The sequence below is a fragment of the Mesoplodon bidens genome, assembly GCF_964165515.1.
Source record: "Mesoplodon bidens genome assembly, chromosome: 9".
Lineage (NCBI taxonomy): Eukaryota > Metazoa > Chordata > Mammalia > Artiodactyla > Ziphiidae > Mesoplodon > Mesoplodon bidens.
Window position 1 is genome coordinate 50,670,263 of NC_138166.1, and position 14,757 is coordinate 50,685,019.

At 42.8% G+C, this 14,757-nt stretch overlaps 1 protein-coding gene across 1 annotated transcript; it reads right to left on the reverse strand.

The window, feature by feature from the left end:
• Positions 1-678: 678 nt before the first annotated feature.
• On the reverse strand, positions 679-12,282 carry GATAD1 (GATA zinc finger domain containing 1). Its single transcript, XM_081244974.1, has 5 exons — positions 11,849-12,282; positions 10,925-11,050; positions 9,247-9,306; positions 4,340-4,523; positions 679-2,388 (listed from the first exon to the last, which is right to left on the reverse strand). Exons 1-5 carry the CDS (start codon positions 12,098-12,100, stop codon positions 2,198-2,200), a joined length of 813 nt encoding a protein of 270 aa, XP_081101100.1. The 5' UTR covers positions 12,101-12,282; the 3' UTR covers positions 679-2,197.
• Between the last annotated feature and the right edge of the window lie 2,475 nt (positions 12,283-14,757).

Here is a 14,757-nt window from a genome sequence, read left to right on the forward strand (position 1 = left end):
TTGCTTTATCTTTCAGTGTCTCAGTAACTGTATCAGTCAGGATATGATTAGAGAAACAAAGCCACTAGGAATGAAATAGAATAAAGTATCTATTATAGAGATTTTACCTTACACAACTGTGGGAGCCCGCTGAACAGTCTGTATAAGGCTTTTGCTTCTGTGTCTGGGCTGGGGCCTAAAATCAGCAGGGCAGGCAGTCTGAAAGGGAAGATGGATTTGAGGTGGAGGAGCGCACTGCCTCAGCCTCTCACCCCTTTGGCGACAAGGCTGGGAACATAGTCTGGGGCCACATCAGCGCAGGCCTTCCATCACAGGAGAAAAGCTATGGATCTACGCTGTGAGTAACAGGAGCCATTTGCTGTATGTTAAGGAGGAATATGAAAATTCGATCTTTATTTTAAAAGATATTACACAAGTATCTAGGAATTTATAAACAAATGGTCCATATATACACTGGTTTTTAAATATTTCATTTTAATAAATACCTTAAGTGTTCATTTGATCTATCGGCCATTCTTTGAGTTTCCTAATATCTATTACATACTGATGACGAATCTGTCATTCCAAATTATGAGTACTACAACAGTGGTGTCTTCTATTTACACCATTTTGTGGTAGAAAGCCCTACTTAATTGTTTAAATGAAATAAGTAAATGCATGAAATAAATCCAAAGTAAATACACTGTGAAAAATACATTTTAATCCAAAAGTCTGAATATTAGCATTTAGTTATTTACAATGGTATTTACAATCAATTTTACTATAACTTTTGTGAAGAGAGAGATAACTATGTACATAGAGCTATCTATCTACAACATACAAACCATAACTTCCTTACAACATACAAACATTAACTGTGTAGAAAAATGGTAACAGTTACCATTTTTTTACCATTCCTACAATTCAAAATCATCATAATTAAATTAGATCCTGACAAATTTTGCTGGGGTTGAGAAATAATGGTCCAGTCAGAACAGGAGAGGAAGCAAGTGTGTGCAAATCCCACTTCTTCCCTCTTTTAAATTGTTGCTCCCTTACTTAGCTGACCTACACTTGAAGTAAAACCTGTCCCTGAATTCTGAATAGAATTCCTGTGCCTGGACTTCTAAATCCCAGACATTGTTTTAGGCCTGTTATTATGAGTACATAGCAGATGGTTTTAACTTTGGAGTGGACTTTTTTTAGATATCAGTGCTAATGATTAATCATTTTTATGACTGCCCAATGTTTGTTCTAATGGTGGTCAAGAAACTACTGCTCAGGGATGCCTGAACAGTACGTTTCCTGTGTGTTTTTAGTGAAGTTGTCTGTCTGAACTATAAACTTAATGTTTTGATTAAGCCTCGCTCTGACTGAGAAGGTAGGTGAGAGCAGTGAAGAGCAGCTCTATTAAGATCAACCGAATGATTCTGAATCCCTGCTTACTACAGAAGAATTGGATGAAAGTTTTAAAAAACCTAGGCTAATAACATCATCCACTAATCACTTTCCTTAAGGTTAAAGCAGCCAACAGTCTGTTCTAGATGATAAAATAAAGCTCTTTTTTAACTTGGTGATAGATACTGTTGATCACGGCTACATTTTATTTGATTCAGCCCTTGGTTAGAAATTCAAACCTTAATTAATATTTTATTCTTGTAGAAAAATACAATCCATTTTATGAGTTTCTAGAAATAAATTATGGAGAAAAATAGATACTACCTGTTCCTAATGGTCTCCTTGGAAATTACAGTCTTTGCTGGGGAGGATACACACACACTTAATGTGTATGTAATATTTAACTTCAAAATATATTTAATTCTTTTCTATCTCTTTTAATTTTCTAAGTGACTAGTAATCAACAAGCTAATGATTACTGGGCAGTAGAGAAAAAACTTTTTAGTCATTTTTCCATCCAAGAATTTCATTAAAGAAACATGTGGGGCTTCCCTGGTGGCGCAGTGGGTGAGAGTCCGCCTGCCGATGCAGGGGACACGGGTTCGTGACCCGGTCCGGGAAGATCCCACATGCCGCGGAGTGGCTGGGCCTGGGAGCCATGGCCACTGAGCCTCTACGTCCAGAGCCTGTGCTCCGCAACAGGAGAGGCCACAACAGTGAGAGGCCTGCGTACTGAAAAAAAAAAAAAAAAAGAAACATGTGGCATGTCTTACGGTAGTACAAATACAAGACAACTGGAAATCCATGTTCACTTTTAAAACTACAAATGGTTGGCAACTGTTTCCTTAATAGTTATTGCAGGAGTAGGTCCAACATGAGTCCATATATAGCCCTTCTCTGGTCTGGTGGGAACTGTGGGAAATGGTGATGAACGTGACTTGAAATATTCAGAAGGTGCATGACAAACAAATTCCAAGTATTCCATCTTCCTTGGAAGATCCTCCTCTGGTCCTAGAAGGCAGCCAACATTCACATTTTTGAAGATATATATCATTTCCATAAAATGTTAAAATTCCTAGACACTAGGAGAAACTGGTCTGGTGGTAACTTGACATTAGCCCTTGCAACATATATTATTCTGAAGTTACTTTCCATCATTTTTTTCTGCTTTAACTGCTTAAGGAATATAGCATTCTCCCCAAAATATAACTCAATATAGAAAGGATTCTAAAAATAATATTTAGCCTTATATAGTGTTTATTATGTCGACACTGTTCTAAGTACTTGATATATATATACATATATATATATATATATATATATATCTCAATGCTTTGAATCCTCACAACAACCCTCTGAGTTAGGCACTATTATTCTTCCCATTTTACATGAGGAAATAAGGCAAGAGAGATCAAGGAAACTGTCTGAGATCACAGTTAGTAAGTGGCTGTCCTAGGAACCCACACAGTCTAGTTCCAGAGTCTGTGCTCTGAACCTTTATGCTATGCTGTCTCCTTTACAATCTGAGGGTTAGGAAGAGGAGAGGTGAGACAGAAGTCCTAGAGGTGATTCGGTCACGTTACTGCCTCTGCTGACAATCCTGTCTGATAGAACAGGTTAATGAAAGTTCACTCTTCTATGTATCAATACTTACAAGCAGAAGACTAAAACTGCTTGGTCATGTATCAAATTTGACATGCAGCTGAGAATAATAGTGGTACTCTACTTGTCCTTGAGTTCTCTCTGAAAAAAACCTTTTGTATCTTTTTTCTTAGAACGCAAAAGTAACGTATGCCCGTTGCAGAAAGGTTGAAAAGTTTGGGGTAATTTTAAAACTCTGAACACTTTCAAAATTCTGTTTATCAACTTCTTCTTGTGAGTCTATGTCAAGAACCAATTCTTTATAGTCAGCCTTGAAATTAATGAGTACAGTGGCTGCCATTTCAACTACCAACAATGATAAAAAAGGTTGCAAAAGGTCTAGGATGATGTGTGTGACATCTAGAGGGACACATAATGAGAATTTGTAAGATTTTAGACATAAATATGACAGTTCCTCTAGAAATCATTTTTGAGTAAATTTTTATATGTTACCTAAATAACCTAGTCCTTGAGCAATAAATTCTTTTAATAGAGTTTAACCCTGGGTCACTCGGAAAAATCTTATTCACACAGCATTTTAGTACGTGCATACTATACTGCCCTGGAACTCAAAATAACATATAGCCCTCAAACCCCAGCTACATAAATTTCATATTTTTGGGCTTCCCTGGTGGCGCAGTGGTTGAGAGTCCGCCTGCTGATGCAGGGGACACAGGTTCGTGCCCCGGTCCGGGAAGATCCCACATGCCACGGAGCGGCTGGGCCCGCGAGCCATGGCTGCTGAGCCTGCGCGTCTGGAGCCTGTGCTCCGCAACGGGAAAGGCCACAACAGCAAGAGGCCCGCGTACCGCCAAAATAAATAAATAAATAAATAAATAAATTTCATATTTCCTATAATAATCTCTACTTTTTTGTACTTACGCTTCTCTGTTATGGACTGAATTGTATCTCGCCAAATTCATATGTTTAAGTCCTAATCCCTAATGTGATAATATTTGGAGATAGGGCCTTTAGGGAGATAATTAAGGTTATATGAAGCCATAAGGGTGGGGCTGTAATCCAACAGGATTGGTGTCCTTATAAGAAGAGGAAGAGATGCCATGAGTGCACACACACAGAGGAAAGCCCATGTGAGAAAAGGTGGCTGTCTACAAGCCAGGAAGAGAGCTCTCACCAGAAACCCACCCTGACAGCACCTTAGGACTTCCAGCCTCCAGAACTGTGAGAAAATAAATTTCTGTTGTTTAGCCCACTCAGTTTATGGTATTTTGTCATGGCAGCCCAAGCAGATGAATATACTTTCACATAATAATGGAAAATTAACTGGGTTCAAGAACCTGTCTGTACCTGTCAAACTCACCTATGATGTAGGATGCAGGATCAAATTGGTCCCTGGGGCTAGAGAGAGTGGGAATGAGCCACGTCAGTGCTGCACTCTTCTCACAATACTGGTCCTGGATAAAACCCCTGATCTGAGCATAGTAGGGTTTTCCATCTTGTTCGTCAATTACAGAAACAACATCTCCAATTTGGTAATAGACTCCCTGGGGGAAGTAGAAGATAACCCCATATTTAAAATAAAAATAGGAGGTGGAGTCAAGATGGTGGTGTGGGAAGACGTGGAGTTAGCATCTCCCCACAACTAGGGCGCCTGCTGGCCAATGGTGGTGGACTCTGACGCCCAAGGAGAGGGGAGGAACCCCAAAGTGAACCAGTAGGACATAGGGGGACTGAGGTGGGAGGAGAAGGGGAAGCCAGACAGGACCAGTGCCCCTGAGGCTGGGCAGATCAGGAGAGGGAGGTGGGAGGGACTCTCCAGGAAGAGCGGGAAAGGAGCGGAGGGCGAATGCCTCACCCACTCAGGCCCTGGGAGCCTGCTGAGCTCCCAGGCCTGTCCCCTGCACTCCAAAGCCCCCTCCAGGTCTCGTGGGTCCTTGGGGGCATAGGAAGGAGGCCAAGGGGAGAACAGGAGAGGCAGGTGAGAGGGGCCCTCTGGGAGGAGCAGGAGAGGAGTGGAGGGCAACTGCCCCACCCACTTGGGCATGGGGAGCCTGCTGATCTCCCAGGCTGGTCCCCTGTCCTCCAAACCCCCCTCCAGGCCACGTGGGTCCTTGGCACCATAGGAGGGAGGCTTCGGAGATCAGGAGAAGCATGGGGGAGGGGCCCTCCCAGACTGGAGGAGCAGGAGAGGAGAGGAGGGCATTTGCCCCGCCCACCCGAGCCCAGGAAGCGTGCTGGGCTCCCAGAGGAGGTCCCCTGCCCTCTGAGACCAGGGGTGGGGGGGCACACCTGGACCCCTTCTGTTCCTTGAGCCTAAGCCCCACCCCCCCACAGCCCCCAGGGCCTTTTCCAGCCCTGTGGGTCCTAAGCATAGGCCCCGCCCAGCACCCAAACTTCACCCTTGCTTAGGCCCCGCCCTCCACAGCCAAGGCCGTCCCACACCCCTCCTTTTTTATTTATTTTTCCTCCTCCTCTTTTTTTACTATTGTGGTACTGATGTACCTTCTGGTTGTCGATTAATCTATATTTTTATTTTTATATTCTTCCTAACATATCTGTTAGTTTCCTAGTCTAATTTTATTTTTTACTTTGTTATTGTTCTTCCCCCGCCCCCCCACTCCAGGAGGCTTGCGGGATCTTGGTTCACGAGCCTGGGGTCAGGCCGAAGCTCCTGCAGTGGAGCTCCAAGTCTAAACCACTGGACTAACAGAGAACCTCAAACCCCAGGGAATATGCATCGGAGTGAGGTCTCACGGAGTTCCTCATCTCAGCACCAAGACCCATCTCTATCCAGTAGCCTAAAAACTCCAGTGTTGGAAGCCTCAGGCCAAACAACCAGTAAGACAGGAACACAATCCCACTCATAAAAAAAAAAAAAAATGAGATGGCAAAAAAATATGTCACAGATGAAGGAGGGAGCAAGGAAAAACCTAAAAGACCAAATAAATGAAGAGGCAATAGGCAATCTATCTGAAAAAGAATTCAGAGTAGTGATAGTAAAGATGATCCAGAATCTCGGAAATAGAATGGAGGCACAAGTTGAGAAAATACAAGAAATGTTTAACAGAAATCTAGAAGAACTAAAGAGCAAACAAACAGAGATGAACAACACAATAACTGAAATGAAAAATACACTAGAAGGAATCAGTAACAGAATAACGGAGGCAGAAGAACGAATAAGTGAACTGGAAGACAAAATAGTGGAAATAACTGCTGAGGAGCAGAAGAAAGAAAAAAGAATAAAAAGAATTGAAAACAATCTCAGAGACCTCTGGGACAACACTAAACGCACCAACATTCAAATTATAGGAGTCCCATAAGAAGAAGAGAAAAAAAAAAGGGTCTGAGAAAATACTTGAAGAGATTACAGTTGAAAACTTCCCTAACATGGGAAAGGAAATAATCACCCACGTCCAGAAAGCACACAGAGTCCCATAGAGGATAACACCTAGGAAAAACACATCAAGACACATATTAATCAAACTAACGAAATTTAAATTCAAAGAAAAAATATTAAAAGCAGCAAGGGAAAAACAAAAAATAACATACAAAGGAATCCTTATAAGGTTATCAGCTGATTTTGCAGCAGAAACTCTGTAGGCCAGAAGGGAGTGGCAGGATATACTTAAAGTGATGAAAGAGAAGAACCTACAGCCAAGATTACTCTACCCAGCAAGGATCTCATTCAGATTCCATGGAGAAGTCAAAAGCTTTTCGGAGAAGTCAAAAGCTTTTCAGGCAAGCAAAAGCTAAGAGAATTCAGCACCACCAAACCAGTGCTATAACAAATACTAAAGAAACTTTTCTAAGCAGAAAACACAAGAGAAGAAAAAGGCCCACAAAAACAAACCCAAAACAATTAAGAAAATGGTAATAGGGGGCTTCCCTGGTGGCGCAGTGGTTGAGAGTCCGCCTGCCGATGCAGGGGACACGGGTTCGTGCCCCAGTCTGGGAAGATCCCACATGCCGCGGAGCGGCTAGGCCCATGAGCCATGGCCGCTGAGCCTGAGTGTCCGGAGCCTGTGCTCCGCAACGGGAGAGGCCACAACAGTGAGAGGCCCGTGTACCGCAAAAAAAAAAAAAAAAAAAAAGGTAATAGGAACATACATATCGATAATAACCATGAATGTAAATGGATTAAATGCCCCAACCAAAAGACACAGACTGGATGAATGGGTAGAAAAACAAGACCCATATATACGCTGTCTACAAGAGACCCACTTCAGACCTAGGGACACATACAGACTGAAAGTGAAGGCATGGAAAAAGATATTCCATGCAAATGGAAATCAAAAGAAAGCTGGAGTAGCAATACTCATATCAGATGAAATAGACCTTAAGATAAAGATTGTTACAAGAGATAAGGAGGGACACTACATAATGATCAAAGGATCAATCCAAGAAGAAGATATAACAATTATAAATGTTTATGCACCCAACATAGGAGCACCTCAATACATAAGACAAATGCTAACAACCATGAAAGGAGAAATCGACAGTAACACAATAAGAGTAGGGGAATTTAACACCCCACTTACACCAATGGACAGATCATCCAAACAGAAAATAAATAAACACAAGCTTTAAATGACACCATAGACCAGATAGATCTAATTGATATTTACAGAACATTCCACCCAAAAGTGGCAGAACACACTTTCTTCTCAAGTGCACATGGAACATTCTCCAGGACAGATCACATCTTGAGTCACAAATCCAGCCTGGGAAAATTTAAGAAAATTGAAATCGTATCAATCTTCTTTTCTGACCACAATGCTATGAGTGGAAATCAATTACAGGAAAAAAACTGTAAAAACCACAAATACATGGAGGCTAAACAGTGTGCTACTAAATAACCAAGAGATCACTGAAGAAATCAAAGAAGAAATTTAAAAATACATAGAAACAAATGACAATGAAAACACGATGACCCAAAACCTATGGGATGCAGCAAAAGAAGTTCTAAGAGGGAACTTTATAGCAATACAATCTCACCTTAAGAAACAAGAAAAATCTCAAATAAACAATCTAACCCTACACTTAAAACAACTAGAGAAAGAACAAAGAAAACCCAAAGTCAATAGAAAGAAAGAAATCATAAAGAGCAGAAATAAACTGAAATGAAGAAAACAATAGCAAAGATCAATAAAACTAAAAGCTGGTTCTTTGAGAAGATAAACAAAATAGATAAACCCTTAGCCAGACTCATCAAGAAAAACAGGGAGAGGACACAGATCAATAAAATTAGAAATGAAAAAGGAGAAATCACAACTGACACTGCAGAAATACAAAGGATTAAAGAGACTACTACAAACAACTATATGCCAATAAAATGGACAACCACGAAGAAATGGACAAATTCTTGGAAAGGTACAATTTTGCGAGACTGAACCAGGAAGAAACAGAAAATATAAACAGACCTATCACAAGTAATGAAATTGAAACCATAATTAAAAATCTTCCAACAAACAAAATGGCTTCCCAGGAGAATTCTAACAAACATTTAGAGAAGAGCTAAAACCTATCCTTCTCAAACTCTTCCAAAAAGTTGCAGAGGGAGAAACACTCCCAAATTCATTCTACGAAGCCACCATCACCCTGATACCAAAACCAGAAAAAGATATCACAAAAAAAGAAAATTATAGACCAATATCACTGATGAACATAGATGCAAAAATCGTGAACAAAATACTAGCAAACAGAATCCAACAGCACATTAAAAGGATCATACACCATGATCAAGGGGGATTTATCCAAGGGATGCAAGGATTCTTCAATATAATCAAATCAATCAATGTGATACACCACATTAACAAATTGAGAATAAAAACTATATGATCATCTTAATAGATGCAGAAAAAGCTTTTGACAAAATTCAACACCCATTTATGATAAAAGCTCTTCAGAAAATGGGCATAGAGGGAACCTACCTCAACATAATAAAGGCCATGTACGACAAACCCACAGCAAGCATCATACTCAATGGCTCCACACCATACATTTTCATTTTAAAAACGATTCCCATAATCTACATTAAAAAATACTTAAGATCCTCATATCGTATTTCAATAGGCAACTTCCTCTCCCAACTCAGCTCTGGATGAGATGTTTTATAATAGCCACCTACAGGGAAAAATAGCTTAGAAAGGAACAAAAACCACAATCACACCTTATACAGAGTAGCAGAGACTTTTAGACTAACCCAGCATTTTAGTAGCACATTATACAATAAATTCAAACCTTCCTTCACTAACTACAGATGCTCACCTTGTAGAAGATTGATTCTGCAGTAATTATGGTGGAAACTGACTCAGGGGCTTTGATGGGCTGTGAAAAAACAAAAGTAAAAATATTAGCACATTCATGATGTGTGTGTGTGTGTGTGTGTGTGTGTGTGTAGCGTGTACAGGCATTTTTCCAGCCATATATGAGAGTTCTGTAATTTAAGAAATACTAAAGTTGTTGTTTGGTGACAAGAACTGCAGTAAAAAAAAAATGCTTTTCTGATCGTTGTGGCAAAGCCTGGTCTGAATACTTCTGCTACCTTTAGCTTAAAAATTGCTGAGCCCCAAAGGACCGGCTCCTGACTGACTATGTGGCTGAAATCTAACAGAAGCCTTCTCAGAGCTTTATTACACATTCTAGTTATAAAAAAAATCTGGCTCTAATGGCCTGAGCATGACAGAGGTGGGAATAATTAAAAACGTGTCTCCTCAAAGACATTTTCCATCTCCACTTAACTATGGAACTAGTTATGACAGTACCATCAGAACTAATTTTCTAGCAAGCCTGAACCAAGGCCAAAGGAAACTTTCTTGGGAGTTCTTAGTAACTTGCCACCACTCAACCATCATTGAAATTCCTTCCTAAGCTGTAACACACACTTTCACACCACAACACAGTAACTAGGCCTTCCCAAATATGTCTTGGTATTATCCTTGAAGAAAGGCGTTGTTAGAGAAATTGATATTAAAATACTTGCAGAGAACATATTCCACCATACTTAAGAGGAAAACGTGTTTAGAGCATTTAAGTGTATACAACTATAATCCAATATTGACATGTTTCGTCTAGTCAATAAACACCTCATTTTAGAAAACTGAATTATAAAAATCTTAAATAAATTAGGGGCAACTATTCTAAACAAGAAAAAGGATCCACAATCTGCACAAGAATATAACGCAAGACCTCTCTGAGTTTTTTAAATAAACACACCCAACTTCAGAAATGCCTTTACTGGTAAGTGAAGCATTCCTGTTCTGAAAGCAAAGAGTACCATACTGAGGTTTTAAAAAAATAGTATATAATGCATTGCCCATTGTATTTAACCACTGTCCCTTGTATTTACAAAAACAATGAGAATTTACTGCAACAAAAATATGCTTTCTACTACCCCAGCACAAGTCTTTCGACCATCTACTTTCTCATAGAAGAAGAGATAAAGAAGATTTAGTAAAATTTTTCATTCATATTCATCAAGTTGATCATTATAAATCAGTAAGAAACGTCTTCTGGGGCCATAATAAAAAGTAAATATGGAAATGAATGAGTTTCAGTATTATTATTTACTTAGAGCTTTAAGAATAAAAAAAAAGTTTTCCCAGTATACCTGGCCACGCCAAGAACTATAATCCCATCTCATCCTTTCCAGAGAACCCAGTAAAATGAGCTGGGGGTTTAGGTTTCTTTTAGAATATTTTATATTTCCCAGAGGAAAAAAAAAAAGCTAAAAAAACAGAGAAAGGATATTATTAACTTTATAAACAGTAAGCCTCCTACAACAGAGCTCACTCCCTTTTAGATAGTCTGGACCAGTCCCCAGAACACTACAGAATAGCTGCCAAGAGCAGAGTCCAAGTTCAGTGATGAGAGATGAAGGCAGTGGCAGGACACACTACACACACAATGCCATTACAGTACAAGACACTGTCCACAATCATCTTACATTTTTTAATTTAAAAATATGTCTTCTCCCTTTTCCTTTAGTGGAAACTTTCTTTTCAGCAGCTGGAGCAGATTTGTATTTAGTGTTTCTGAGCCGAGCAGACCTCCTGTGAATTTCCTGCTTACTCTGTTACATAAACAATTAAAGAACAAAAAAGAGAAAGAAATAAAAAGTGCAGAAAGGTTGCTGTCCCGATACAAACATCTTACAAGGATCCCAGAGTATGCACTTTAAACGATCATTTAAAAATTAAGTAAGAGTGCACCTTTTTTTTTATCCCGGGTAATCACACGAACTGGCCTAATTCAAACAGGGAGAGCCTTAGGCAAGCATCTCCAGAGCATCCAAAAAGGTGCGAGCTACTTGTAATAGGTCAAGGGGCAGCAACAAGAGTCAGTCCAGGCCAAGGCAAGAACTATTCATCGGTTGTGTTTATAACAGAAAAATGCTTAAAAACTCAACTCTCCTATGCCAGAGAACGGGTGTGGTATGCCACCTCCTGCAATGTAATACTTATGCTGCCATTGAAAATGATGACATGATAATCTTAATAACACGACATTATGACAAAATGAACTTTATTAACAGGTAAAGAGGTCCAGTAGCATGACCCTGCCGACATCTCTATGTATACGTGTGTATACTGAGATGTCTGGTTGCTATCCAAAACATTACAATGGGGAGATTTCTGAAGCGTTTTCACTTTTCTTGCTTCTCTAGCCTTTCAAATCCTCACAAGAAAAGGTGCTGAGAATGGGCCGAACCAAAGACCATGTTCTCAACCGGGATGGGAAGGGGCGGCCCGGCCCAGTACGAGCACGGCGATCCCGGGAGGCCCCCGCCCGCCCCCTCCGCGCCCACCCGGCCTCCGCCCGCCAAGCGCCCGGTCGACCTCCGCCGGAGGGAGGGGCCGGAGGAGCTCACCTGCTTGCCGCCCCCGCCCCCGTTGCTCTGCGGAGGGGCGGCCGAGGTGCTGGCGAAGGTCGCCGCGCCGAAGCCGCCACCGCCGCCACTGCCCCCCGTCCCGCCGGCCGCCCCCGAGCCGGCGCCCCCGCCGCCCGCGCCGCCCCGGCCCGTGCAGTGGTGGCAGAGGATCTCCCCCTGCGGGCCCTTCTTCCACATGGAGGACGATGTGGTCTTGCAGACGCTGCAGGTGGGCTTCAGGCCCAGTGGCATCGTGGCCGGCTCGGGCGGCCCCCGCGGGCGCAGCGACACGGGAATGGCGACCGCCGGCTTTCGGCGGCCCTTTGGCCGGCCCGTCACTCCCAAAGACAGAAAGAGCGGCCGGGCGCGGCGCCGAGCTGTCCACCCTGGGACCACGCCGCGGCCGCTGCCCCCTGGAGGAAGGAAGCCTGATCCGCCCGCTCCACCGCCCGCACCGGGCCTCAGCTGCCCCGGCTCCGGGAGGCGGGGCCGGGGCGGGGCCTGGCCTGGGAGGAAAGCCGAGCCTTGGCCTGCGGAGGCTTCCGGCGATAGGCGGGGCCCGCGCCCAGGCCGGCCCGCCTGACCGGAAGTGCCCCGCCCGGGACTCCTGGGACAGAGCACGGTCCGCGGACTTTCCGGTCTTAGGCCTATGATTGATTACTAAAATATTGCAGGCTCAAGTATATCTAAAATTCAGATAAGCAACGAATAACTTTTTAATATGAGTGTATCCCATGCAATATTCGTTGTTTATCTGAATTCAGATATAACTGGGCATCCTGTATTTTTATTTGTTAAATCTGGCACTCCTACTTAGGACCCCTTTACACTCTTTAAAGTTATACTTTAGACCCCCAAATACGTTTGCTTATAAGGATTATATCCATGGACATTTGTGTATTAGGAGTTGAAACATTTTAAAGCCAAAGATGCCATGCATACGTTCATTGGCCCTTGAACGAGAGTGTTCGTATCCTCTGAACCACACGCCAGGGACAGAATGCTGGTTTGGTATTGTTGGGGAACAGATTTGGCCCCGAGAACCGCCAGAAAGGGTCTTGGGACCTCCATGGACCGTACTCGAGGACAGCTGGCCCAGGACAAGGGCGTCATGAGAATCCAGCCTCTATTAATATCACTGGTCAGTACAGGGCTCGCCAGAGAAACGAGTTACCCCTCAGCCTCAGTGGAGCAGTGGTTGCATGCCTGTCTTCATGATCCTGGGTTTTCTAGACTTGATGTTCTTGGACAGATCATGATGAATATGTTGGTGGAGTGCTGGGGGAAGAGGAAGAAGAAAACTATTGAACGCCTTATGATGTCATGAAACTGCATTTAGTGCTTATGCCAGTCGTGGAACAAGATATTATCCCTATTTTACTGTTAACTGATGATCAACAGAGGGACCGTGATTTGGCCTAGGTGCCCACATGGCCACTGGTCTTGGAAGCACATCTGGACAGGCCTTTGAAGCAGCTCAGGGTCCTGAGTTGTGGCTTGGTCATCCTGGCTCTGAGTCTGGGGTTCTCCAATAGTAAAACAAAATATTAACTGCTTTCCAGACCATTATGGGGTTTAAGACCAGTTGTGAAAGTGGTTGAGGAGAGTAGGTACACAGTGTTGTCTCCTTATTGTAGAACAATGCACTCTGTGAGGGGTGTCTAGGTACTAAATTCCATGCTCCCTAATATATCTCTCCCTCTAGTGCACCTGTCTTTGCACTTCATCTCCAAATTACTGCCTCTTATTCACTGAAGACTTAGGCCCTTGGCTCACCAGCTTCCTCTTCACCAAAGGACACCATCCTGGGTCTGGTCCATATCCACATGTGTAACCACTCAACACACTCTTTTCTCCATTCCTCCTCATCCCAACACCTCCATCTCTCCTGTCCTTGCCAGCTCCCATAGCTCCTGGTCACACCCTCTACCCTTCTGAGATCATCAGGAAGAACTACATTTTTTCCCTGGTTTTTAAAAAAAATTACAACCTTTTAGAATTAAGTATAATACACATACTGTAAAGTATCCAGTGCATCTGTGTACAGGTTGATTATCATGAAGTCACCACACTCAGGCAACCAAATCAAGAAATAGAACATTACTACCACAAAAGCCCCTCACTTGCTCTTTATCCAGAGATAACCACTATACTGATTTCTAACACTGTAGATTTTGTAGATTCCCTTTGTCAGGGTAAGGAAGGTCCCTTCTATTCCTATTTTTATCATGAATGTGTAGAATTTTATCAAATAGTTTTCTGTATGAGACAATCATAATGCTTTTTCTTCTTTACCTATTAATGTGTGGACTACACGGATAGATTTCTGAATGTTAAATTAATATTGCCACTCCTGGAATGAATCCAACTTGGTCATCATATACTATTCTTTTCACATATTGCTGGATTTGCTTTATTAATATTTTAAGATTTTTGTGTCTTAAAAATGACAGTGGGGCTTCCCTGGTGGCGCAGTGGTTGAGAGTCAGCCTGACCGATGCGGGGGACACGGGTTCGTGCCCTGGTCCGGGAGGGTCCCGCGTGCCGCGGAGCGGCTGGGCCCGTGAGCCATGGCCGCTGGGCCTGCGCGTCCGGAGCCTGTGCTCCGCAGCGGGAGAGTCCACAGCAGTGAGAGGCCCGCGTACCGCAAAAACAAAAAACAAACCAAACAAAAAATGACAGTGATGGGCTTCCCTGGTGGCGCAGTGGTTGAGAGTCCGCCTGCCGATGCAGGGGACACGGGTTCGTGCCCCGGTCTGGGAAGATCCCACATGCCGCGGAGCGACTGGGCCCGTGAGCCATGGCCGCTGAGCCTGCGCATCCGGAGCCTGTGCTCCACAATGGGAGAGGCCACAACAGTGAGAGGCCCACGTACTGCAAAAAAAAAAAAAAAAAAAAAATGACAGTGA